At 47.0% G+C, this 27,245-nt stretch overlaps 1 protein-coding gene across 4 annotated transcripts in view; it reads right to left on the bottom strand.

Moving 5' to 3' along the window:
• The window catches only part of DOCK11 (dedicator of cytokinesis 11), an 82,062-nt gene that overhangs the window by 12,155 nt on the left and 42,662 nt on the right, over window positions 1-27,245 (bottom strand). For 2 of the 4 annotated variants that reach the window (XM_040614113.1, XM_040614114.1), the window contains exons 23-45: window positions 27,097-27,186; window positions 25,198-25,316; window positions 23,384-23,453; window positions 23,181-23,306; window positions 22,523-22,594; window positions 21,988-22,134; window positions 21,441-21,524; window positions 20,927-21,038; window positions 18,856-18,894; window positions 17,164-17,342; window positions 15,080-15,196; window positions 14,448-14,523; window positions 14,071-14,174; window positions 11,984-12,095; window positions 11,792-11,858; window positions 11,244-11,291; window positions 10,586-10,728; window positions 9,826-9,941; window positions 7,851-7,988; window positions 3,659-3,841; window positions 2,879-2,992; window positions 1,017-1,232; window positions 878-935 (exon numbers count right to left, since the gene is read on the bottom strand). In XM_040614113.1, the coding sequence (XP_040470047.1) occupies window positions 878-935; window positions 1,017-1,232; window positions 2,879-2,992; window positions 3,659-3,841; window positions 7,851-7,988; window positions 9,826-9,941; window positions 10,586-10,728; window positions 11,244-11,291; window positions 11,792-11,858; window positions 11,984-12,095; window positions 14,071-14,174; window positions 14,448-14,523; window positions 15,080-15,196; window positions 17,164-17,342; window positions 18,856-18,894; window positions 20,927-21,038; window positions 21,441-21,524; window positions 21,988-22,134; window positions 22,523-22,594; window positions 23,181-23,306; window positions 23,384-23,453; window positions 25,198-25,316; window positions 27,097-27,186 (2,530 nt within the window). Of the gene's footprint in view, window positions 1-873; window positions 936-1,016; window positions 1,233-2,878; window positions 2,993-3,658; window positions 3,842-7,850; window positions 7,989-9,825; window positions 9,942-10,585; window positions 10,729-11,243; window positions 11,292-11,791; window positions 11,859-11,983; window positions 12,096-14,070; window positions 14,175-14,447; window positions 14,524-15,079; window positions 15,197-17,163; window positions 17,343-18,855; window positions 18,895-20,926; window positions 21,039-21,440; window positions 21,525-21,987; window positions 22,135-22,522; window positions 22,595-23,180; window positions 23,307-23,383; window positions 23,454-25,197; window positions 25,317-27,096; window positions 27,187-27,245 lie in introns of all 4 variants that reach the window. The other 2 variants (XR_005830890.1, XM_040614115.1) reach the window with 2 other exon arrangements.

The raw sequence follows: 27,245 nt of genomic DNA, 5'->3' as shown, positions 1-27,245 counted from the left end.
TGCTAACTTTTAATGCTCTCCCCTCTGCAGCCATGTGAAAGGTGTATACATATCAGAAAAACAAGTCCTGGTTTTTCCCACTTAGCCAACATGAAGTAGAGAATTTGTGGGGACTCCAAGCCCCCTGAGCAAGGCACTCGAGACCTTTCCAGCCAAGGCAGTGCATGTGATCAGCTCATACGTAGCTTTAACCTTCTGAAATGTTAAGTGTCCATTTCAACAATTACTCCCTTACATGGAAACAAGAAATGGGGTCAATATATCAACTGTGGAACAGATATTTAAAATAAAACCTGCAAAGTGGTGTTACTTGAAAACACACAAGTCTGTCCTTCCTTTCTGTTTTGCATCAAACCACAACACTTTTTCTGATTGTTCTTTACATATTTGTATAGTTAGGCTATAGTCTCATTTTTTGACTGAATTTTGACTGCTTTATTCTATAGTTTTCTGTACTGTCTACAGTGATACTTCTGATGAACATATTGACAGCCAGTTTTTAACATGGGCTTCCCCTGTGAGCACATTTCCTAATGTAAAATACAACTGAGCATTTAAACCAAGACATGATGTGTCAGTTCTTATTTCACTCAGCAACATGCCAACACGACTGTGTGAGCAGACCTGGCCAGCCTAGTAAATGCCTGTGTATGAACAATTGGATTCCTTTCTTAAAAAGCGCTCATCTTCTTCTAGCTTTATCTACTGTACTTTTTTTTTTCCTTTTTAGCTTGTTTCTAAAATGTAAAGTTTTTTTGGTAAAAAAAAAAAATAAAATTACCATATTGAGAGAAACTAGTCTTTAAAAAGACTTTGATCCCTCCCAAACCCATCACTGCATAGTCTTCCCTGCACCTCCCAAACAGCACACACTTACTTTTCCTGTGGAGAAACTCTGCAACGAGAGCTGCTACATGAACATAACACATGGCTGCCTGCAAAGTACAAAGGGGAAATTAAAATGTCATCTGTACATCTGTCTTGTTGTGCACCATGTTTTTAATTACATGAATTACCTCTGAAAAGTCTCCATTTTTTACATGTATTTTTGCCATACTGTCCAGCCAAGTTTTCCGGAGCTCTGGGGTACTTGCATAAGATTTGGCTAAACTGTACTGCAGATCTATCAACATTTCTGGATCCTTTTCATGTTCCTTCATTTGAGCCGTAGCCATAAGCACCGTACGGATTCTCTTTGTCAAATCTTTGACTTCAGAAGGAAAAGCAGTTGCCTGACACAAAAAAAATCTGATTAGAAGCAAATACAGGAAAAAAACAGGTGTTCCAGGCTTTGGCAAAGAAAGGCTGCCGCTAGCCTTTCAGCCAACATTCCACTTGTTGCCCATCTGAAAACACCGAGAACACAGAGATAAGACTAATTAGCTTTTACTTACTGAACCCACACTGCACACAGTGTGCAGTATTTCGTATGCAATTAGAGGCATTTCAGCCTGGGTGTGCACAGGGCTAATCTCTCCTGTTCATGCCAGGATGCCAAGTTGGCAGTTCCTGTGTTAGTGAGGCAGGTACTCTGGCATCCTGAGGAGCTGGTGTGAGAGCGAGACCGAAGTGCTACATGCATGTAAATGTTCTGGGACGGGACTGTAAACCATGCCTAGAGTTATTTTTTATGTCATTCAACATCCAGCTTGTTTAGTCTCTGATGTGGTCACTCTTCAATTCCTAAAGCACCAAAGGCATTTGTAGAGCTTCCCACCACAGGAATGTAATAAATAAAGTTCTGTAATCTCCAATGACAGAAGTCCTACGTCCTTTCTGGGCCCTACCCCATGGCTGCACCATGTCCTTGGGAAATAATTTTAAGTAAAAGTTGTTAAAAGAGTTTCCCTTGCAGCGACTTGTGCCGACTGCCTCTTGCCTGCCACTTTGCAGCTCTGTGAAGAGCCTGACCTCCTTGTCTCCGTAACCTCCCTTTCCATAGTGGAAAGCAGCAGTTAGGTTCCCCCTCAGCTTTCTCTCTTCCATCATAAGCCTGGCTCACGTTCCCTCTCCTTGGGTTCCTGCCCCAGAGCTATCTCTGTGGCTTACACAGCATCCTCTCCAGTGTATAGAAAACCCTCCTCTTGTACTGTTTCACTTACAAAAATACATAAACTGCATATAATGATAGTCTCGTGATGTAAAATATGAGCAGCAAAGTATGGCGCAGTGAAACCCTTATAAACACCTGTGTACAGAGAGAACTGATGTTTTTTCCAGGTATATCCTAACTATAAATTTGTTAAAATTCAATACCTAACTGAGTTTCCCATTCCACCGTTAGGTCCTAGGATAATCTAAGAACTGTAAAAATGCTTCCTTTTTGTCTGTCCTACCCTGGCATCTACGCTGTGTGCAATGGAGCAAGCTGCAGTGACAATGTATTGTTCAATGTGTTGGGTAGAAGCTGTTGACTCTAGTGCGAAGATGCACAATTATTTCTCAAACACAACCATTAATTTCTACGGAAGAGTGCTTTCTTAATATTACTGACCATTAATTAAAATGAATTCCTGTGAATTAGTATCTTCAGGCAACGTAAGTACCAGATCCTCCTTGTCATTACTCTCAAAGCTGGAAGTTCTTGGAAGGCTCTTTGGACAACCTTGCAAGCAGCACATGTTGCAAAGCATAACCTGAATTGCAGAGCTCCCTCCTCTTGGCATGAAGGCTCACGGATGGAGCATGACATGCCTGTGCAGCTGGCCCTATTGCTGTTGGCATTAATACTTGTTTACTGAGCAAATACAGCACGCTACGAGCTTATAGGTCATAGTTCAAATTCTTAGCCTTACCCTTAAAACATGATTTCCTTAAGTGCGTCACCAGTCTTGCATTAATGGCTGATAGTACATGTGATATGGCATCTCCAACTTACCTTCATAGGCCTGTCACTGTTTGCAAAGTTGTTAATGATGAGCAAGGAGTCTTGAAATCTTGTCCCACCGCTGAGTGCCACATCTGCTATTAATTGGCTCACTGCAATAATTATCTGTTGGGACAGGGTAGGGCCTTTATTTAAGCAAGCCCTAGTAGAGGAGTTCTGTTGTCACAGTTCATGGGAAAACATCATGTCTTTCTCACAACGCAAGCAATGGTTGTTGTTGTGGTTTTCCTGTCACATCTCCCAAGGACAAGTACTCCCCAGAGGACCAAACTGCTTTGCTGAACAGCGAGTTCACAAAATTAACAATATAACAATTGTAATACAAATCCTGTTTGTACACTAGTTACCACCTTCTATGATTCATTACAACCCGGATGCTATTCATCTACCCCACTAGGTATCTAAATTTTCTTTAAAAAACACAATGCTGCAAAAGTAGCTCCAGGAAAACCTCTTCTCCTGCCTCAAAGGCAGCTCTTCTTGCTGTCCTTCCCACCCCATCCCAGCCAGCCTCAAGGGCAGAGGTGTGCCTTGTGTCTGTGATTCCAAAAACTCAACAGCTTGGAATACTTGATGGCAGTGTATTTTATTCAAAGGGCCCTGGGCCACTCATTGGAAGCAGGAATTAGGCAAAGCCTGGAAATCAAAAGGCTTTTTCTCCATATAACAACAGCAAGATCCTCTGAAGATACGAGGTGACATAGTTATACTGATATATCCGTCCATTAAACCTGAGGTGTCCTGCTCTCTAGCTTTTCCCCGGTTACTGACCTGAAGATGCGTTCTCAGAAATGTTCTCCTTTTGGTGAACTCAAAATTATTTCTCATCAGGAGGTACAGAAGAGCAGAAGCTTCATTCCTCGTGGAGGAAACCTTGGAAGTGCAACACTTCAGGATCTCGTAGCAGAGGGCAGCACACATGTTCACCCTTCCCTTGAAAAATGCTGAGGGAAACTTCACAAAGAGGCATGCATTATTAGTATTAGAAAATACACCACTAAATTATACCCACAGGGCTCAGAGGGGCAGGGGGCAACACACTGGGCTGCAGGCTGGACAGCCTCAATGAAACTTCTGCCAGAGTTCTAAGCCTGAAAGTATTTGTGGGAATGAATTCAGGGTCTATTTTGAACCATATTTCCTAGAGCAATGTGAACTTTGCTGTCGCACTGTTTGGGGATGTGCTTGTGTATATCTGCCTATCCCCTCCTCTATCAACATTTAGGTTCATCAGCAAACTCTCACCAAAATGGAAAAACAGCACTTTCATGCTCTTACAAAAGCCATAAAAACCAGCAGCAGGGCAGAGAGGAGAGGTCCCATGGACATTCCCACCTGGGAATGTCATCTGGGACATCAGAAAATCTGCCAGAGCCCACCCAGAAATCAGACCTCACTGGGAAACATGACCTGTGATGCTCGCACAGCTAATTCTACATGTCCCCTCAGAAAAGCCTAGAATCATGCCAGCGCGCTCTCACGAATGCAAACAAGAGACCTGCTTGTCCCAGAGAGCCTGGGACCTAGTGACCTGCCGCGGCTCCCCAGATGGAGCTGGCCCCAGGAACCAGCAGGACTGAGCCAAACCACAGCGTGAGCTCCCTCGGTTAGCAGTGGGGCTCGGGGGTGAAGAAAAGCAGAAGGGGAAGACCAGCACCGCACGCAGCTGTAGCACGTCTATCACCTTGCCAAACACCCACTTCCGAGCGTGTCTGCAGGGACAAGCTCTGCGGTGCCTGAAAAGCAGGCGGTTGCAGCAGAGCCCTGCCCCGGTGGGCAGCAGCCCCCCTTGCAGGGCTGGCTGGGGCTGGGGACCAGCAACACATGCCTGTCTGGCGGCAGTCACCAGCGGTGGCTGGCAGGGAGGTGGCACCTCACTTGGCTTCCTTCCACTGTGGCCGCAGCGGGCTGGGGACAGGGAAGCAGAACAAGGAAAGGTTTTGTGCTGGCACGCAGCCACCTCCACAGCTACCGCAGGGACCTGGCTGCGGAGGGGTGACACCAACACCTCCCAGACAGAGCGGGGGCTGTCGGGGCATTGCACAGCGGCACTCTGCTTCTCTGCGGCAGCTGGGGACCAGCCCCAGAGAATTTTCTGGCACAAAGAGGCAACAGAGACAATCATGTTTTTTATCGGTTCAGAGGAAAGATGTGCTCTGCTCATTCAAGACCCAATGGTCCTCCAAAAGCAAACGTGCAAACAATTACAGAACTTGTTTTGTTCTTTGCTTTCTTGGCACATTTTTTTTAAAAGTACAAGTAACCAGATTTAATGCAGAAAGCAAGCTATTTTTAGGACAGATTTTAGGATGCAGAATAAATGTCAGGAATTTTTTGCACTCCAGCAACCACTTGCTGTGACCCTAAATAAGGGGGGGGATTCTTCCCACTGTAATTATTACAGCACGGTAGAATTGTTTAGGTTGAAAAAGACTTTTGAGATTATGAAGTCCAACCATTAACCCAGGACTGCCAAGGCCACCACTAAACCATGCCCCTAAGTGCCACATCTTCACATCTTTTAAACACCTTTGGGGACAGTGACTCAGCCACCTTCCTGGGCAGCCTGTTCCAGTGCTTCATCACCCTTTTGATGAAGAAATTTTTCCTCACACCCCATCTAAACCTCCCCTGGAGCAACTTGAGGCTATTTCCTCCTGTCCTGTCGCTTGTTTATCGTGTATTGGCGTGAGCCCCTCGGCCCGGCCCGCCGAGACCCCCCAGCGGGGCCTCCTGCCCCCCAGCCTGGTGTCCTCTGCAGACTGACTGGGGGTGCGCTCCATCCCCCCATCCAGATCATGTAAAGAACTAAAGAGGACTGGTCCCAGCACGGAACCCTGGGGACACCCCGTGCGCCAGCGGGATGTCACCCCATCCCCCACCACGCTCTGGGCCGCCCAGCCAGCTCTTAGCCCAGCGCAGAGCACACCCTGCAGTTTCTCCAGGAGATGCTGTGGGAGATGGTGCCAAAGGCTTCACTAAGGTCCTGGCAGACAACATCCACAGCCTTTCCCTCATCCACTAGGCAGGTTACCTTGTCACTAACTATGAAAAGCCATAAAAATCACAAATTATCCATTCTAGCTGCATCAAAGGTATAACTCACTTTCCTTTTTCTTGAAGTTGACACTAATTTACAGCTAACAGTGATATGCAACCCAAAGCAAAGCAGTGCAGCTTTCACACTTCAAAGCAAACTTGCAGGAAGACACGCATCCTTGCACTTGTCATGAAATGCAGTGACACCCCCCTGCTATTTCATTGTCACTTCAGGCCTTTGACAAGCCCTTCAGAGGACGTAAAAGGAAGTTTGGGACTCGCGGTTATGGAGCTGGCAAAGAAAACACTTCCTTATAGATACCATCTGCTGGGCTCATATCTTGCTTTTACAGAAGCAACACTGTGTCCCGTCGTAAGGGAAATGTGAGAAATTAACTGAAATCAATTCTTTGTATCTTTGAAGGCCCACAATGCCAAATTCCGTGTGGATCCAGGCTGACATCTATCCAAGAAAATCAAGCTGGTGCAGCAGCCAAGAGCACAGCCTGTGTTGCTGCAATCGGCGCTTTGGAAAGCGAGCGCGGGACCCTCAAAGGTCCCCAGGGTTTGAAGGTCTGATGGTGAGATCAAATTGAGCAGGTGTGTGGGTTCGGCTTCATGTTTCCACAGCCACAGAAAATGTGCCAGGGAGGCAAGGAAGGTCTCTTATTTTCTATAGGCACAAAACAACTATTTCTGCCTAAACAAACTTTCAATGAATAAGGGGAAGAGAAGCGCAGAGAGACCGAGCGGGGTGCGTGCAGATCTGTGGCAGGGTGGATCTCAAGGCTAAGCAGATCACAGGCAAGCAGAAAACTCAGAAGAAAAGTTGAGCCATAAACATGTATTGGACCTTGTAGAAAAATGGGATGATTCCTGCCAGTGCCAGCTGCCAGTCTAGCAGGCTTTAAGAAGCCCCATGGAAAAAACATTTTGTAGGAGACCTTGCTCTCTGGAGCCAGCCAGGCAGCCAGCAAGACTTCTGCGTTTTCTGCTTCTCACGCATTTGCTTAGAACAACCCAAACCTCAGCCCTAGGCACAGTCATAATAGCTCTTAGCTTTGCTGTGAGTTTATAGTAAAATGTACATAGTACAGATCCTTCCCACCTTTGAAAAACAGTTCACCAGTCTCTTTCTTCAATCAAACTTTGCTCAACAATTAGTGCAAGATCTCCTTTGGAAATAACACTTTGCTGCATAACATTCACATACTGTGCTCTGCCTGGCTGCAATCTCACACCACATGCATTTACCTCATTAATGAAGTGTTGCATTCAAGTGATTCGAGAGGTTTGGATTAATTTTGAATTTATGATAACCGCGTAGCTTGGAAGGAACGGAGTTTGCATGTACGCCTGGTCTCGAAAATGTACTTATGAGTTTTGGCAAACATGAAGGGCAATGTCAGCAACAGCATCAGTCACCGCTCTTAATGGTTAGCTGCAGCTTTGATGCTGTTTGAGCTCAGGAGATTAAACAGCCTCACTGGGTACCAGGGCTCAGAAAAGTGTAGAAAGAGGTTCAGCAAGTACCCTCTTTCAAATGCAGTGGGAGAGGAGCAGCTTGTCAGAACAAGGATTATTCAAGCAACAGCACGTCAGCAATATCGACAGTCTGGGGCAAAGACTCAAGAAGTACCAGCTTTTTGTCAAACAGATACTAGTCTTTAACAGCAGTTTTGCGACCAAGGCAAGTGAGGGAATGCCTCATGATTTCTCCTTTTGTTTCCTGATAGCCAACAAATAATAAATAATTGCTGAAACAGATTAACCTGGGCTGGTTTCTAAACCAGTGAAGAAGTTGTTTTCTAAAACACATCTCCAAACAGCACAAAATAGCAATTTAACAGGATTTTATAAGCATACTGGTCTCTTCTACCATACCTACATAAATTCTTCTGCACCTTTGGAGTCATGTACATACCTTGCTAATGAAAGCTCTCAGAGAGGCGAACACATGCTTAAGAGCTGCTTCTGACTGCCCGTTTTTGAGAAAAGCCAGGTGAATATCAAAAACCTTCTTCATGAGTGGGTTGTGGCCGTCATTGCTTAAAAGCTGGGTCTGGAAAGCAACAAGAGAATTTGTTTTGCAGAAATGCTGTGCCTGAAGCTGGAAATGACAGAGCTAATTTTGCATAATTAATCACATCAATTCTTAAGCCAGATAAGGAACAGGGCCTTCCATAAAAATATAACCAATAGATGTGACAGCAAGTACAAACTTACACTAGTTGGTCAGAGGTTATTTTTATAGCAGAGAATAAACCAAAAATATTTGATCACTTTCGCATTACTAATTCCAGAACCTAACTCAATAATCTGTACAACTGTCACCGGTTGCCTAGAGTTATTTTAAATAAAACAGAGTGTTACCAACATAACTATCACACTGTTTTTTCCATTTCTTTTTATTTGTCCTGATAAGTGTTTCATTTGCAGCCCAAAAGAGAAAGAGAGAGGGAAGGAAAAAAAAAAAAAAAAAAAAAAAAAAGAATACAACATCTTTTCACTGGATGCTTCATAGCTGTGGTAAGTCAGTACGTCTCCCTTGTCTCCCACAAAGCTTGGACAGTTTGCACCTTCTTGGAGATATGGTAACATGGAATTACCTGGAGAGGGTTAATACACTTTAGTGTCAGAGTCATCTTGCCTGTGCCTGTTGTTCCCCCTGAAGCTGCTGCATCAGGGCCACCCAGCAAGGATGTGGATGCCCCATACTGATAGGAGACCACTAGTCCCTATCTCATTGCCAGTCCAAGCAGTTCTTGGGCTGGCTCAGATTTCTCTTTTGACATCCTACACATATCTTGTAGCAGGGTAGGTTTAGGATCCATACTTTTTAACTCTTTCACTCTGGCAATAAGAACAGCATCAGTACTTTCACTGTAGTACAAAGCATGCTTCTGTGCGGTAACACCATATGACCATAAAAGCAAAGCAGAAGCCCACTAAAGCGGAAGGGAATCCAGTCTATCCTGTGGTTTGAAAAGCACATTGTTTTGTGGTTCAGCCATATTCAAGAAGAGAAGAGGCAACTGAGAAAGTAAAGCAAGTTTTAACTCTTGCATCTACATCCTTCTGCTGTTGCCAGACTTGTAAAGAGAAATTTAACGTATGCACAAGGATGGCTTTTTCGCTCTGGAACAGAAGTAGAGGATATGATGACCTTCCTCTTGTTCAATCCATCTAAAAAGGAAACCTTCATTATGTTTACTCTGAAATCTGAAGCTGTTCTTGTGACATTATGCAAGACATGTTGCTATTCGCAGGATTCCTCCAACCACATTTTGAGGAAGACCTTTCCTGGAACAGTATTTCAGTATTTTGCTGCCAGCCTGGGGTTCTATTCACCACAGAGGCTTTGTTCTTGTAGGCTCCAATGGCTGTCAGGAGTGTGAAACACTATATGCAGGAGGAGACTTCGACCAGTGGTACTGGTCCTATCTGAACTGGTAACCACAGCTGGAATGGCTCAGCCCCAGAAACATTAATGTATAGCAATTCCAAGAAAACTGGGCCACACTTCTAGGCAATTTATGGTAGAAAACAGTGACTGTTCTAAGAATGCTAGATCTTCATTTCCCTTTCCTTTAGTCCCTCCTTTCTCTATATGTACATTTCCTCTTACTCTGTTTTTGCAATGCCTACACTTATAGTATAACAACCACATAAGTTTCTCTGGTCTTGCAGTTTTGAAGAAATTGCAAGATTGCTTGAGCGCATAATTGCTCCGAGACCCTGTGAAATGCTCAGCATTTCAGAAAACAAACAAGCTGCAAAAGATTTGCTTTTGCAAAGTCTTCCACAATCTGCCACTCTAGGAGAATGGATCACCCAAATCAGCATGCATACAGAAATGCAGCACGCTTTTCTACAACACTTTTGATTTCAATGCTGACCTTGAAACTCTGAGTGAAAAAAGAGATGGTGTCCAGGACTGTCAAGCACACTTCGGTGGCAATATTGCCCTCCAGTAATGCTTGGTGCACAATATCTGCTTCTGAGGTTCCTGCATCTGTGGACAGAAAGCAAATCAGGAGGAAACTGTTCAACACTCCAGCTCCCACACGATCTAAATGCTGTACAGATAAGGTTCTCCCCTTGCACATCGCTGCATTTGGGAGATGAGGTAAGAATAGCAAGATGCTGGATTTGCCAGCTCCGTTCAGTGAAGCTGCCTCAGCCTGATGCCAACTGAGAAAACCAATGTCAGTATTTCCCCTTAATCTCACTGTCTTTAAAGCCAGACAGAGAATGAGGTGTCCAAGTTGTATCTGCTGAAGGGAAACTGCAAGGTGCTTCAATGGAGCAAAACTCATCCATGTGGAGAGACTTAGAGCAGATCCCAGCCCAGGTCTCTGTGCAGGGCAGCTCTCCTGCCTGCCCAGCTCGCTACCCAAACCAAGGTGTCGCCTGTGCACACACTCAGCCAAGGAACTGAGCCGAGATGGGTGAGAGGAAAAAGCCATGTAAGTCCTAGATCCCAGGGGTGACTCTTAAGGGGCTGGCTTAAATGTCACCCCCACCAGTCTAGGAGTGTTGCATGTAATTCTGCAGAGTTTGAATATCCTGAAGCAACAAGCAGCGAGCGGAAAATGGCTACATGCAGTTTTCAGCAGGCTAATACGCCATGGTCTCGTCTTGGTCTGCTGTACATACTGTGGTTGAGTGTGAAGGAGGTCTCCAAGCTGCCCAGATGCTGGAGTCGCACCTGCATCCCCCCAACTCTGCTGCGGAGCGCTGGCATCGTCTGGGATTTCCTATCGGCTCCTGTGTGCTTGGATAACCAGGCGTCGTGCACCCTGCAAGGGGAAGCAAAGACCGCAGGTTTGGACAAGCAGCAGCGGCCACACCACTGCAGGATTACATGAGGCACCTGGATGGAGACCTGGCCTCCCTCCAATGCACTAACCCGGTTTATCCTGGGAAATCCCAGTGGGGCTGCCCTGGCCTTGCCTGCACTGGATGGCCCTACAGCTAATGAAACAGCAGCGCTGCTGCGCAGGGAGCAGAGATGCAGCTGTGACTTGTGCTTCACCTCCAGCTGACTGCAGGGGACAAAGCCAACCTGCGACACAGCCAGGAGCACTTGGGCCTGGGGGTCTCACGCAGGAGCTGGAGGGAAGGGAAGGGGCAGTGTGCAAAGGGGAGGGAACCCTGTTTGTGGCATGGTGCTGAGCAGCGCCCCAGCTCCACAGGCTGCCTGTCTGCTTGGGTTTGCCCGGCATGGGTGTGCACGCTCCCCTCCTGCCTCAGCCACGGCAGGGACCACGGGGATGGCCCCCCCACCAAGGCCCCGGACAGAAGAATACAGTACCTGGCAATATTTCTCTTCCCCACGTATCTGAAGTGAAATAAACACACCCTAGAAAGAAAATATGTATCCGTTACAGAATCTGCAGACCAGGGGTGAATCCAGAACATTTCACATCTATTCTGTCCTTGTCTGCAGACACACTCTGCTGTGCATGAAGGTTTGGGTCTGTATTTACAAGTCACTTGACCTCACACCTCCCGCTTCCAAACCCTAAAGAATATCCCTGTCTCCTAACCCATCCGTTCCACCAAACCTGCTGCAAAGCGGAGGTTGTGCCGGTTACGGCAGGAGGCTGTGCCGTGAGCCCTGCTAGCCTACGGACTGAGCACAGGGCAGTGCTCCTTCACTTCACCCGCTCCCTCGATATACACCTCTTTCTCCTCAAGAGGAAGGAAAAGCATCTCATTACAACCTGGCCGGGCAGCTCTAGTGCTGCAGAGGACTGCGTGCACCCGGCGAGGCACACCACACCACATTCATGTCTTCATCTTGGCCAGCGTTGCCCACCCAAAGGTGCAGTGCTTGAATCGCAGCCTCATGATACTCACTCCAGAAGCACAAGGACGTTGATCAGCTCTTGGGGGGAGAATTTGTTCCAGTAAGCTAAAAGAGTATCTGAAAGAAACACACAACAGTGCACTGAGATTTTAAAAAAGTGGAAGGAGGACCTTACAGAGAAAAACTGCCAGTGATGGTCTCTTGTCTTTCTGGCTGTCCCCCAGGGAGCAAAAGCCACCAACCTTCAGAGATCATCTTCACAATGTAGAGGTAGCACATCAGGAGCGTCCGGATCTCAAACTGGTCCAGCCGACTGCAGTGTGACACACTGCTCCTCGTGGAGCTTCTGCGGATCTAACGGGACACGGAGGTGACGTGGAGGCCAGTGGCCTGGGTGCCTGGGCTGTGCCCAGCGAAGTGCCGTGCAGCAGCATGGGCACATCAACCCCGGCACGCACCAGCCGTGCCAGCATTCCTCCTGTCCCCCACCATGTGCACCTCCCCAGCACCGTCCTGTGAGACATTTCATCCTTTGGGGTTACTGCCCAAGCAGTGATGAGTGGTCTGGGAATCCTGGACACATGGCTGGACGTGCCTCTGCCCAGAAAAAAAATGTCTGCGCAGAGAACGATGACTTATTCAGCAAAACACACGGCAGCCCTGCTTTCACTTCCCCTGCTCCCTGCAGCGTCTAAGCTCCTGGACATTTTTAATGTCAGTTCTTGTCAAACAAAGTAGTTCATTCGCTGCCACAGTTTAAGGCAAGAATTCAACTTTTCGTTAAAGACACACATACACTTCAAGACAACGTGTCAGTTACTTGATAAACCAGGAAATTTCAGCTCAAGAAACTCCCCCCTCCCCGATTTTTGGATGTGCCTCCTTTTTTTTCCTCCTGCTTAGTGATTTAGGCAAAGATGAGTGAAATCCTGCTGGTGAGTCAATCTGTGCGGGAAAGGTTTGGGCATTCTGTGGCAGGAACAACTTCTAAAGCTTTACCGTTGGGTTTCTTTTTTGCATTCTCTGTGCTCACCCTCGCCATACCCTCCAACAAATGGATGCAATTAAACTCTAAGCAGGACGCTTCTCCTAAAGCTGTGCCTCACATGTTTGGATAGCGATCCTCAGATTTTATTTGTTGTTTATTCGGGGACAGGCTGTGGATGTGAGTCATAATAAAACAGAATTAAACATTCAGTTTGGAGTTGGAGATACAGTGCTATCGCCAGAACTTCGCTGCTGACCACACCAAACTCTTCAAGTCGGCACACAACTCGGGGAACAGGTCCACCTCTGTAGAGCAGCACTAAAGCTGTGCTCCTCCACGTGGCATTGCTTTTACATGGTTTTGTGGACATTGCATTCCCTAACGGAAAAGCTGTTCTCAGCAACTCTGAAAAGCATGTTTGAGGACACAGAAGAGGACGTCTAGCTGTGGGGAAATGCTGAGCTGCAAGCAATAATACTTTCTGCAAACCCCACCAGAAGGGCTGAAGCGTATACTCGGAGCTTCACTGAATATGAACAATTTGATAGTCAAGTGTTTGGCTATACTTGGTCTTGTAGCTTCATGATTCATGTGGGAGAGCTTGAAAGGCCCCACCTCTCCTAAGCATGTCAGGACACAGCCAGCAGGAGCCCAGATAATCTTTGCCTTGCTTGTGATAAGGGCCAAACTTTTTAAAGATGCATCAACGTTCACAGCAACCCAAGACGTCTGGAAAGTGCCTTGAGGAAAACCAGGAGCTGGTTTGCACAAATATCTGATTTCCATGTGTGCAATCTGCCAACAAGGAGAGTACACCCTGTCTGAATAGTGTGGCCAGAGCTCTTTGTCGTGTGATCATGGTCACTTGTGCGAGTTTGGGGCTATGCTGATTTTCCTACAAACACCTCATCTTCTCTGGTCACTGGCAATCTCCTATCTTGGGGTGCTTTGCCTCCTAGCTGTGTGTGGACAAGAGTTCCCAGCACCATGCACCGGGCACTGGCCAGACCCAGACCCATCCCCAGTGGAAGCATATCTGAGTATGAGTAAATGCCCTATCCATGGGAGCAGAGATTTTCCCCATGGATTTTGACTTTCATCTTTGAGAAGTAATTTGCCAACAGGAATATTTTTGGCTCAGAGATGTTTGAGGAGGGAAAACATACCAGACCAATGAGTCTGACCTCCTCTGTTAAACATGAAACTGTTTCCAAACAGAGACATTTATAAGCTGGCTTTTGAGAGTGTTACCATGGAGAATACCTTTTCCCTCCCCCTTATTTAACACAGCCCACAGACTGGTACAGCGAGCACCGTTCTTTCCAACCCCAGATACGTTACATGTGCACTCTGATCTGGGGAACTGGTTGCTCCCTCCGAGTTCAGGGATCCCTTTGAGTCCTCTCGCTTCATTGCATGGCCATTTGGAAGTGCTGCTCCGCAGGCTGAAAAAAACCCAAACCCCACAATCAACCCCTTTGCACCCGCACTCAGAGCATCAAACAGTGGCTGGAGGATGTGATTTGGACAGCACAGACGGGGCTTGCTGTTGAAAGCTGATTAATCTAGAAAGGCCAGTTGGCGTGACAACACATTCAGGGAAAATCACAGAGACTCTAAGAGGTCTATTGGCAGATGGCTATATTTCAGGTTTTGGGGTTGGTAATAGTTACATTCAAAATAAATGGGAAAGTTAAAGTTTAGAAAGATTGATTTACCTGGATCTTTGTCTGCAATCAGGCTGGATCTGTTCGAGGGGGATGCAAAACTGTACATGAATTCATCCCTGGATGCCTGTAAAGCATTATAAGGTTCTTGTGACCAATAGAAGTTAACACCTAATCTCTTGCAGAAGAGAATTGTGAAATAAAAAAGGCAAATTAGATCAGCTTTTAAAACTCAGATTAAAAGAAACACCCGCAATCTATTTCCTTACTTCTATAACAAGGAAACAAATGACTTGGGGAGGAGTACAAAGAATAGCAGAACATATTGAAGTCAGTCACAGCAGGTTTTTTCCCTTTTGTTTTTCACCATGTGAGTTACAAATTTTAATTGTTTTTCTCAAAAGTCTTTTTTGTTGTTGTTGTTTTGCCCCGAACAAGGAGGAAAGTCTAGTCTGCAAGGCTAAACCCATCTGGGAACCACACACAACCCTCAGGCTGACGGGCAACTCCCCACAACAGCCGCTGGAGTCCGAGGTTGAGTCCTGCTGCAACTCATTGCACTTGGAGGGACGCCCCTCACCTCAGGGCACTACACATACTTTAACATGGCAGTCACACAGGGGGTCTGAGGGAACAGCAGGACTGAGGAGGAGGGCAAAGAAGCATCGCTGGGCTTTACTCACAGGGCTGGAGGCAGCTGCACAGGAGTAGAGCGCCTCACGGCTGGCTACTCGCTGGAGGTTCTCCAGGAGCAGCCCAAACAGCGGCAGGTAGAGCTGGGCTATTTTTGCCTGCTGGTTCTGAAAAAAGACAGGGAAAAAAATGTAGGTAAGAGCCCAGGCTTCCAACAAGAGCCAAAACACATACACATCTGTCTCTCTCTCTCTATATATATATATATATGTTTACACACTGTAGATGGTGTCTGAGGATACGGGTTGGTTTGTCTTCTCACCTCCTCTTCCAGAACTGCCAGGTATGTATTACCCTTCTAGCAGCAAGCTTGGGGCACTTAGGGATTTTGGGGGCTGAATAATATTCCCCACCATACAGGATGTGTGACAAACTAAATCCCGGATTTCCAAACTCTTTAACTGGCAATTCACTTGCATAGCTTGATTTTTGAGTGCAACACCCAGGAGTAATGAAACAAAAACATTTGCTCCTCATCTAGTACTAACTATTGCTTCCACTCAGATACTCTCCATAGAAAATGCTTCTAGTTAAAACAGTTTGTAGGAACAGATAAATTTGGATTAAGTGATACAGATAAAAAACGATCTGGTCAACGTTCTCTAAATGCAAGGCTCTATTACATCAATTTTTTTTTTTGCTAAAAATTGTTAAATTGTTAAAATGCATTTGTTAAAAACGTTATTTGTAATTGTTAAAAATGGATTATCTTGGACTTTGCAGAAAAGGCTAAAAAAAAAAGAAATTTCAGGCTTGCAAACTGAATGGCACATATTGACCAATATAAGAATCCATTTTTTTCTTCTAATTCAGTAGGACAAAAGATAAATGGGTTGAGAAGACCCTCTCTCAGCCACTGATGGAGCTGGGGTTTTTCACTGCAACAGCATGCTCAGCCTGTCCTGCCTGTGGCATGATTTTTTGCTTTGGTGTCTCAGCACACCAGCTGAGCATCCTGCCCCGGCTCCAGGCAGTCTCCTGGTCACTGCAGCCTGGAGCACAGCACATGCACAAAAATCCAGTGGGACAATTTTAAGACAGGTGGTGTTTTTTGAGGAGGCAGGGAAAGCGCTGCCTGCCAAGGGGGCAAACGGCTCCTGAATTAGTGTGAGGGTTTTCAGACACCCAGAAGAGCAGAAACAGGCTGCCTCTGACCCAGTCTTGGCAGGGAGCTCACAAACCTCTCCTGAAATATCAAGCCTTGCCAACTACCAGGGGCCACGGTTTTGTTTCCAGGCTGTGCAAGTCACCACAGATCCTCACTGCAGAGAAAAGCAAGCCCACCTCCCGCTCAGCCCTTCCAAACAGGCGAGAAGGGAGAGGAGCTGGCTCTGGGTCCGTGCACGGTGCAGCAGCCCCGGGCACATTTGAGTTACTTCCAGGAGGCTGCCCACATTCTCAGATAAAACTTAGCAATGCAGCACGCTAGGAGCAATTTGAGGAGCTAAACTGTAAACAGAGGCATGTTTTCAGCCTAGAGCAAGGACAGGTAGTGTCTGCAGAGGTAGCTGGGCACTTTCAAGGACATATGGGTCAGCAGGGAGCAGCATCAAGAAAGAAAACAAGGCCATCTCCCAGTGTGACCAGAGAAAACTGAAAGCTACCACCCAGCGGAAATCCAGCATCTCATGAGAATCCACACATCCTCTCCTCTGATTCACTAATTATTAAAACATGCGGCTGACTTGCAACAGAGATCAGTCAGGCTTCCTAATTACAGTATGTTAATGCAGGATATTAATTTAAGCCCAAGACCAGAAGAACATTGGCGTTGCTTGATTTTGTTGAACTGCCTCTTGGCTAATGACACTCTCAAGTTCCTTAATGGCTGAGGGCTTTATTATCTAAAATAGCATGAATAAGAGCACTGCAGTTATCTGACTGCACTGTTTGTGTTCCTAGATCACTTCTCTGAGCTATTACTATTATGCCAGAACTATTGGTTACTTACAACAGCTCCCTAAATAGCAATGAGAATACACTTGGTGTACCATCCAAAATTTAAAATTCTAACATGAGTTTTTTCACAAAATTCAAGAGCATTATATTTAAAAGCCAACAAAATATGCCTGACCTTGTGCTGGTATCTGTTGTCGAAGGCATGCTTTATCAACAGATTTTTTAAGACTGAGATGGCTGTGTATCTGATATCGTAGTTGTCCTGCAAGGCAACAGAGGCTTCTCTGAGAAGCATCCCCACCAGGAAATGATGCCTGCAATACTCGTCAGTTAAACTGTATTCAAGATTTACATCTGAAAGAAATAGCAAGGCAATAGTTAAGGGAACTGTTCCAAGGATCTGTTCAGAGCAAGACAATGGTCATGTAAGCCACAACGGCACGCAAGTATGGTTCATCGCTCTCTGTCCTACAGTGCACTGATCTTTCAATAAGGCCTGAACCGACCACAGTTTTGTGCAACGCTGAGGTAAGTCATATCAAAGCACTTGGCATCTTCCAGTTCAGGCTAATCATTAATTTCAGCCCTCACTGTACAGCAGCAGCTAAAAGAAGTATTTCTGCAGTGCAATGCTTTACAAAGCTTACCGCTCCACAGAGTAATTAGTAAAGTCAGAGATGGATGCAGTGGGAAAAGACAGCATGACTCACTGCCTGGGGCCTGTTTTGCTCCTGACTAGGGGTTATCCTGCAAATCCCCAAACCAGCCAGGCAGCGGAGGTGCCAGCCTCCACCAGGCAGCTGGGAGGGTGGTAACGGGCAGTGGAGATGGGGCATTTATCGCAGTTGCCCAGCCCTAGCAGTGCCTTCTCTGCAGCTTGTTCCACATCCTCTGAAAACCGCATTCCTTCTCACTAGGTCAGAGAGCAGAGAAAAGGCAAATACTCCTGCTGGGATGGGGGATGCAAACAAGGACATGGTGCCAAGTGACCACTACTGCATCCAGCCAGGCTTTCCAGCCCCACTTCAAGGTCTGGGGAGCCAGGGCAGGGTTCCAGGCAGCTGCTTGCCAGAAACTGCGAGACTCCTTTACCTTCCCACCAGCAGATACCGAACACACCCCTTAAAAACTGCACTGACTGCCAGGAGAAAGGCAGCTCAGTACCTAATCACCTTGGTTAACTGAACTTGTACCCTGTGTCTCATGTAGATTCAGGCTATATACTGTGATTGAAGGAGCGGCTGCTACAAGGGTAAGGCATCATTTCTGCTGAGGTGCCTGGGTAATGCAGCAGAGAAGGGACAGAGACACAGATTTCAGTGCAGGGTGTGTGTGCACTCTGGTTGTTATGAATGACCTTGCTCTGACACCGTTAGCTCTGTCAGGCAACCCACAGACCTAATCAGAGCCACAACAGGCACCACTTGACTGTTGCTTTGAGCCTCCCAAAGGAATAACCCCAAAGCTGTGCATTCTTCCCCAAAGGGTACAAATGCTGTGTGCTCAGCTCAGACTTTTTTTTTTTTTTTTTGAAAACCCCACAGGTGTGAATTTTTTTCTGTGGTGAGGCAGGGTGCATACACACAGCTTTGAAAATTCCAGCCAAAGGGTTCCAACAGCTCTGTGGCTGCAAAAGATATTTTTAAGTTTGTTGATTCATAAGTAGCATTTACTGGTTTGTGAAAGTCTGATTCAGAGGAAAGAGAAAGCAATCTGGAGCATTATCTGGCTTTCACTGTTAGTCATGTTAGCAAATGCCTAAGTGTCACACATCATGGTTATTTCATTAGTTGGATGCAAGCTAACTGATTGGAAGCAGCATATTTGATTTGACACTAGAGGATTCATTGATCCCAGCTGGACCTACCTACTGAAGTGAACCGTTCCACAGCAAATGAAAAAAAATCTAATACACATGTAAAAAGAAAAGTGACAAATAAAAAGACAGGGGGAAAAAAAAAACAACAACCAGGAATAAGTAATGTAAATTTTGGAGAAACAGGACAGTACATCATGTCTTAGTATTATTCATAAGGCTATTGCTTAACTCCCAGCTTCTGCCAGTCTCTTTGGTTCTTTGCTATCACAAGATTGCAATAACAATTTGTTGCTGGCTGTGAGGACAGGCTCAGGGGTTTGCTCTGGCTGATGAAACACACATGTCCCCTGCAGCAGGGACACAGACCAGCAACCAGCCCCTTATTAGCCGCGACATTCCAGAGAAACTGCTCCAAGATGCAACAGGATGTGGCCACAGGGATGTGCTCTGCCTGCAAGCCTGGCTGCACCAGCTTCTGCTGCAGGAGCACCCCTCAGCCACCTTCCCAGCGCTATTCCTTCTTTTCCCAGAAACAGAGTACTAGGGAGCTGGGCATGTCCTCTCTGCTCATCCAAATAAGCTGATAAAGAGGTGAGGCACACCAGCAGGATACCTCCTTGGTGATGTGCACATCCTACCTCCCCACCTCTGAGCCCGCTGTCCCCTGTAGTCACAGGTCTGTCCATAAAACCAGACACGTTTGCAATGGAGATGCATCACAACATGTCCCTACCAGGGCAGGCAGAGCACAGGCACCACTGCAAAGGCACTTCTGCTACCCCAAGACAGGCTGCTCTACTGTCAAGAGATGTGCGTGAACCTCAGCTGGTAGGTCCCAGTCACAGTGAGACAGATGCAAAGGTGAACGTTAACCAAGGAAGAGCATCCTTATGTTATCATGCCACTAACAAGCAACAGGGAAGCACTGTGGCTGCTTTTCTCTCAGTCGTTTCTAGCAGTACACTTTGTTAAACTATGCCAGGCAAGTAGCCAAACTGATGTAAATGTAAGAGGTTAGCAGCTGGTCATGAAAGCCCTAAGCAGTCAGAAATATACCAAAATAAGGGATACTTCACAGTTACTGCTGCTTCTGCCACTTGGATGTGTGTGGAACCACTTTGGGACTTGTATGGCTGCACCCTGAGGCACGACCAAACATCCCCTTGCCTCCATCAGAATAAATCATAGAATGGTAAATCCACTGGGCTTTCACGTGGGGGAATCCCAAACCTTACCCTCCTCTCCGGTACTTAACCTGGCCAGGCTACTAGCACCCAAACCTGGCAATCTTTCTGTATTTATCCAGCACAGATGAGAAGCTGGGACCCAGAGGGAATGAGGTTATGCCTACAGCAACCCTAGCAGGCTGGTCAGGCACGCGCTGGGCTCAGCACTGCAGCCCGCTCATCACCCGGAGCAGAGCTGCAGCCACCCACGCTTGCATAGTGCTTCAGCTCAGCCCCTTGCCACCCTGTTTGCCCTGTGGTGAGCAGCAGCAGGACCAAAGGGGACACCGTGTGACAGTGAGAGCAGCTTGGATACACAGGGGTGCCACAGTACCTATGCCCTTGGTACGCGCTAAGGATGGGGCATGGGCTCAACTTCTCCGCTGGCTGCCTTCAGCCCAGGCTTGAGTACAGGCTTGAACGCACCGTGCACTGCTCTACTCTTGCTCAAAATGAAAGCAGAAGGTAACGTAAATCACCTTCTTGTGGCCACAGAGAGCTGGCAGTGGAGCAGTGAATTCAATCTGTTCTCCTGTATCTCCATTCTCCACAGCGCTGACGGATGAGACGCCCTGCTTCTCAGGGGATGCTGGCACTTGTGGGAACAGAGGATTACACTTGTGCAACTTGTGTGTGCGCTGACATAGCGGAAGTTTCTTTCAGATATTGTTAGTCCCGTGCAAACTTAAATATAGGAAATACTGAAAGGACTGATTGCCTGTCATTCTGGAACAAAACGATGTAAACCCGACAGAACAGCATCTTTTGCCGAGGTTAATGTAAATCAGGCTAACTAGAACATAAATTTCCTTGACATCAAACCAAATTCTATCTGGTCAGAAGCCATCAAGACTAATAAATTATAGCTCTCTAGCCAGTCTCTTGAAACGTACCTTGAACTCTTTGCAGCTTGGGTTTGGAAAAGGTCATTGGTAAGTTCAGAGGAATATAGTGTTCGTGATTGCAAATGGTTTGAAGAAATTCAAATTTGTATTCAACCAGCAGCTGAAGAAAAAGATAAACATAAATTGTTTTCGGTTTGACTCATTTGCTTCCAGGTCAATGTGCTGCACAAGGACTGGGGAATCTAAATAGCATTTGATGAAACTCTGCGATAACTGGCAAATTTTTGTGTTGTTCCTCCTAAGTGTCGGTGCATGTGGCTGTCACTTGGGTCTTCTTTACCTTTTTCATCCAGACTATTAACCAATCTCTTCTTTAGTTCTGACTCTACACCGTTTTAAAGCTTAGCTCTTGGCCCAGAGAAAGAGGTCTCTGCCTCCAGGAGACTCCGCAGGAACAGTGTCTAAAAGGGCCTCCAAGAGTCACATAAAATAATCACGACAGACCTTGCCTGACATGGATATGTAAAAGTGCAAACCACCTGTCAAGAAACATGCTGCTTACCTTAGGGTCTTTTGGGCTGAATCCAGAAATGTAATCATTTATCAAGTTAAAAACAAATCCTCTGTCCATAAAGGTCAAACAACGCTGGAGAAAAAAAAAATAGCAACATGTGACCAATCATTAAAAATAAAAGCCATCATCCTAAATCGTCTCCATACTACTGTCCTGCCAGCAGTCAGATTTGATCCTCTGGGCTGCTGCTGACTTTCCAGAACATACTTGACCCTGTTTCTCTGAAATTGTTTGGATGACTTCATTTAAGACCCCAGTGGACAACAGAAATATTTAAAATAAGAGCGCACACATTTCCTCTCAGGGTTTGAACTGTTGCTAGGCACAACTGAAGACACTAGACAACATACAGAGTATCACAGTCTCTCTCTTGGAAAGACGGAGTTTCTTTCCTAAAAAAAGTTATCCCCTCCAGAGTTTTTGTAATTGAAGAAACCAAAGAGAGGATTAAAGTACAAACACGTTTGTTTGCTTGTGGCTTCTTTCTGTTTTCCTTTTCTGATAAAAGCCTGGGAGAAGGAAAGAAACTGCTGACCTTTAGGAAGTTAGCCAAGCTAAAGTTGACATTCCTGGACTCTTCGGGGATTTCGTTATAGCGAATGGTCACGTGAGGAATGATGGCGAGCAGCAAGGAGTGGAGGGCGTGCTGGTAGGACTCGGGGAACCGCTGGCCTCTGGGCAGCTGAAACCAAAAGCGCATCCTACGCTCAGTGCTACAAGCTGGGGAGAATCCAGTGCAGGCACAAGTTCCCTTTAGCATGTGATTATGTTGTATCCCAATAAAACATTGGCACAAAGCAAGCACTGGCTGAAACTACAGTCGCTAATAACAGAAAAGAAGGCTGCACAAGCCGTAAGGAGATCTGGAAATTTTAAACTAAAACTGAGAATGAAAAGGGGAAGAAGGGAAAAACTAATGTCGAATAAAAGGAAAGATCTGGGTAGCTGTTCACTTGTCAGGATTTTTTTTTTTAAATAAAGAGTTACATAGGTTTTTTTCAGAAAAACTTTTGGAGGAGAGTTTGTTTGTGATGGCTTTATAATGCAGCATCAAACTAATTTATTTTTACCTTGATTTTGTTTTCTTCCAGTAAGTACATTGCCATTGACTTTGCCAGTGCTTCAAAGAAAAACCACGAGTACTAGAATGAACAAAGAATACTATTATTTTTCTCAGCAGGACTGAACATGTTTGACAGCATTGGCAGTTGTTATGTGAGGAAACAGCAGTGTGGGAGGGAGGGCTCATGTTCAAACAGCATTTTGAAAGCATGGCTGGGCTTGCACAGCTGGCTTGGCATGGGTGCCTTTGCTACCTGGAGGAGTCCTGCCAGTCTTGGGGTGGGAACAGCCCCATCCCCTCTGCACCCCGATGCACCCTGCAAGGAGCCGGCAGAGTTTGGGGTGCAAGCCCTGCAAAGGCCCAGAGAGGCAGAAACTCAGTCTGCCAACCGTGAGTCACCCCTCACGTGTGGTTTGAAGAAAATGGGTAAAACTGGCAAAATGAAAAGCCCTTTGCTGCGTCCTGCCATGGCTTTAACACAGCCAGTTTCCCTGCAAGAATTCCTCTCTGTTGTAAGGGGAGAACTTCAAGGACGCGTATGCAAGGAGTTGCCGTGGTAGCTTTGCTCCTGTGGTGGGTTTAGATGGGTGAAAGTGTTGGGCTTTATGCCAGACCCCCTTTTCCTCCCCCCCACCCTTGGCAGCCAAGTACTGTCAGTACTTTACCTTGAGTAGCTTATTGATGGCTAGAAAATCTGCTGACTGCTTCAAGATCGTGGCCATGGAAAGGACCAAGATTTCATGGGTCATCTTCGCCTGTGTGACACTGGGTTTCTCAGCTCGAAAGACATACTGAGGCAAGAGGAACAGTGTCAGCAGCGTGCCTGCTCCCAGCAGGGAGTTTTGCAGAGTGGTGTGTCGTGACTGACCTTTATGAAGGAGCGCAAGTAGTGGTCTAAACCTTCTTCATGGCACTTGGACACGATGTGCAGAAGAACCCTGGGGAAAAATGTGGTTTGTGTTCAGCATGCAATGCAAGGGCAAGTTCCTCCAGCTCACAAAAGCAGACACCATGTGTGTCCTGTCCGGCTCAACCCTAAAAGCCTCACTGCTGGCACAGCCTGATTTGCAGAGCCCGTACTTGCAGGCTAGCACCCCTCACAGCTCCTGTAGCTGCACCATCCTTGCCACAGCACAGCCCTTTGACAGAGCACTCGGAGCTGAGGTGGCCAAAGCCTCTTCTCCACTTCGGTGCTCGACCAGGTATCACCCAGACCGGCTGCCTTCAGTGCCTGAGGAGGCGAGGCGAAACATTTGTCTACAGGGGACATATCCTAATCTTTGGCCTCCGTGTACTCCAGGGTTAAAGCCTGCCGCTACTTAAATTTATGTTGCAACGAGCATTAGGCACCTGAACAATGCTCAGGTGTCAGACGAGTCGAAGACAAAAATAGGAATTTAATTATCTCTGCACCCAGTTCTCTGTGGCTGTATCCATGGACCTGATACAGGGAGAGCAAGTTCCTTGCCGCTCCTGCACACACCACAGGCTCCTGCACACTGTACAGCTTGTCATGTGTGGAGTCTGCCCTCACTGGAGCCCTTTCCTAATGATAATACAAGTGACAATGAACAACTATACCACTACATCAGGTCTGCAAAACGAACACAGAAACCCCACAGGATCTCTGCTGAGAAGCAGAGGAAAAATTCTCCATCGTTGTTATACTCTGATACCTTCCTGCATCTCCCGAATTTATTAATTCTACAAGGCTCTTTTTTACTGAATTTACAGAAGTCCCCGCGTCTTGGACCACATGGTGCAGGACTGTGTGTGCAACAGGCTCTACATCCCTGGAGGACCAGGGCTCAGGATCTGCATCCCTGGGGGGCCAGGGTTCAGCCTCTGACCTCTGATTTCATGGGAGCAAGACGTTTTTGGTACGTGGATGCACAGTACGCCTCCCGGAGTCGGAGGAAGATCCCCACGGGGTGGCACCCAGCATCCCGCTTTGCACTGCAGCACTCCACAGAGGAAGAATCACAGAAGGAAGACGGATGTTTTAATGCATCCATCAGTTTCGGGGTGTCGTGGCCAGAGCTAGGCGGGGAAGATGGTTTTGCACCTTTTGCTCCCTGTGGGCCCTGCAGACGCCTGGGGACAGCAGCAGCTTTCCGCGGGGACCGGGCCCCGGCCGGTGCTGCCCTCTTGGGGCTGCCGGCACGGCCGAGCATCGCTCCGCAAGCCGCCGCCCCGTATTCTGAGCCAGCACAGAGGCGGCGACGATTCTGCAGCTCCAGGGGATTTTTAGCAACACTTCTGACACAAGGGACTAGCGAGGCTGGGGCATCGCTCCCGCAGGGAAACCACATCTGCTGCCTGCAGCTGGGACATGCTCGGGTGCTCTGGAGCCTTTTGCTGCCCCAATACCTCGGCTGACACAGCCATCCCCACCAGCCAACCCTTTTTCTTTTGAAAAACAAACCGGGAGTATCTTTAAAGCACTGCATTTTTCCCCATGCAGCTCCCAGGAGAAGGGCCCCACGATGTCCCCCGTGCCACCCAGATGTGCCAGGGAAGGGAGCAGCTGGTGTGTCACAGCAGGCTCAGGACAGCAAGCAGCCAGGCAGGCGATGCTGTCACTCAGCACCTTGTACTGGGAAACCACACCCTGCTTTGCACTGTAGTTTGCGGCTTTGCGTTTGCAACTGAAGAAAACCGGATGGTTTACCCAACACTCACATGGTGCAGTTGACAGCTACTTCATCCTCCTGGGTCACATTTGTAAGGACTCTAAATAGTTGCATAAGAATTACAGGTAGAAACTGAATCATTACTTGGATCTCCATGGCGTGCAAACACTAAAACAAATGTTCAAAACACAGACACTTTTAGTTCGACATTTCGCAGATGTTAAATATTTATAGTCCACAGACATTTCTGTGGCAATAGGACAGGCATTAGCAAACGCTTCAGGGTGCGGGCTGCTGCAGCCTGCCAGAGGACAGGCAGATTTGGACCCATGGCAGCACTCGCTGCCTGCCTTCCAGCTGACGGATCCCAGCTGCATGCCTTCGGGGAGCAACATGAATCCACTCATGGCACTCATTAATCTTCCTGTCAGATGTGCCCAGGCAGCTATGACTTAACTGAAGGTCACATGCTACGATTTGATCCCAACAACCCAAAATTTAAGGCTGAAGTTTTGCTCCCAATTCTTCTCATCACTTCTGACGTTTTGTTGAAGTGACTCCCATTTGCACAAATGTCTTTGGAACAGGGAAACCTGATGCCCAAAGACTTGCAGTGAGGCTCTTCCCTGAAGAGCATAGCTTGCTGTTGCAAATGGGATTTAAGTGACCTGGTGAAGGTCAAGATCATCCGGTTCATATGCTCTCCACCCACCTCACAGACTTCTCACGATACAAATCTAGGAAAGAGTGTGTTTCATTTTCAGTTTTCAAGCCTAATGAAAGGGTTTTAAATCTGTATCAGTTATTTAAATTACTGAAATGATTGAGGTATCGGTAGGTACGAAGCCCTCCTTCGTGGTTAGCATGTAAATGTTCCCCTGGCTGCAGGGTGCTGCGAGGTCACTGTGGCCGGGCAGGGCTGGGACCTGCTGAGCTCCTTGAGGAAATGCTCACAACAAAGCAATTGTTTCTGTAGTGCCTGGCTTCAAAACCTGCCATTATTTCTGCTTCTTAAAATATTTTTACATTATCTGAAACACACCTAGTAACTTTGTGAGGATAAATCCCCACCGCTGGGAGCTGAGCTGTTGCTACAGCACCACTCTCAAAAACAGGCAGTTGTTGAGGTGGGGGTTGTCTCTTCTCCCAAGCAAGGAGCGATAGGACAAAAGGAAACGGCCTCAAGCTCTGCCAGGGAAGGTTTAGATTGGATATTGGGAAAAATTTCATCACTGAAAGGGCGGTCTGGCACTGGAACAGGCTGCCCAGGGAGATGGTTGAGTCACTTTCCCTGGAGGTGTTTAAACGACAGGTAGATGTGGCACTTAGGGACATGGTTTAGTGGTGGCCTCGGCAGTGCCAGGTTAATGGTTTGACTCTTAAAGGTCTTTTCCAACCTACACCATTCTATGATTCTATGGAAGTAAACAAGGACAGTAAGCAGCCAGCAAGTCTATTCTCTGCAGAAGCTGCTGCTGGACCGGCTCCAGGGCCCTTACTCATGCCGCAGTGATTGCCGAAAAGCTGGGTCTGGGTCACAGATCATCTGTGGTCAGATTTAACTGACTGATAATCTCACCAATCTTTTCCAGCCTGAAAAAAAATAATCCTGTTTTGAACGGATAATCCTAAAAACAAGGAATTGTGCTACAGTTCAAAGGTTTGAACCAGATCTAGGGCGGCAGGGGAGGAGTGTGCGAGCACACCGGGAGGAGGGTTTGCCATGAGCATGGCAGAGCGATGCTGGCTACATGTTCTATCTGCTGTGAAACGCAGTGGGAAGCAGCTCACAGGCAGCAGACAGTCGTGTCAGTAAGCAAAGGTAAGGTATTGCACAATGTGCTGGTACCAGTGGTGCAGCCAGTGAGCCTTCCTACAGGGCAGGGTCTGGGTGTTTACGGATGGTCTGTAAAAACACGAAGGAAGCCCACCGACAGGCACTGTTCACCTTTAGGTATTTAACAAGCTCTCCTGGGACTTCCTTAGCTCCCGCCTGAACCAGCTGGCAGTACTGGAAGAATTTGTGCAAGTGCATGTCCTGGAAGAGACAAACAAGTTCAATGCAGCAACCTTAATATCTGTCAACCCCTACTACGC

Source organism: Falco naumanni, chromosome 14 (assembly GCF_017639655.2).
Source record: "Falco naumanni isolate bFalNau1 chromosome 14, bFalNau1.pat, whole genome shotgun sequence".
NCBI lineage: Eukaryota > Metazoa > Chordata > Aves > Falconiformes > Falconidae > Falco > Falco naumanni.
The sequence above is the reverse complement of the archived record's forward strand: the minus strand, read 5'-3'. Positions and strand labels throughout refer to the sequence as shown.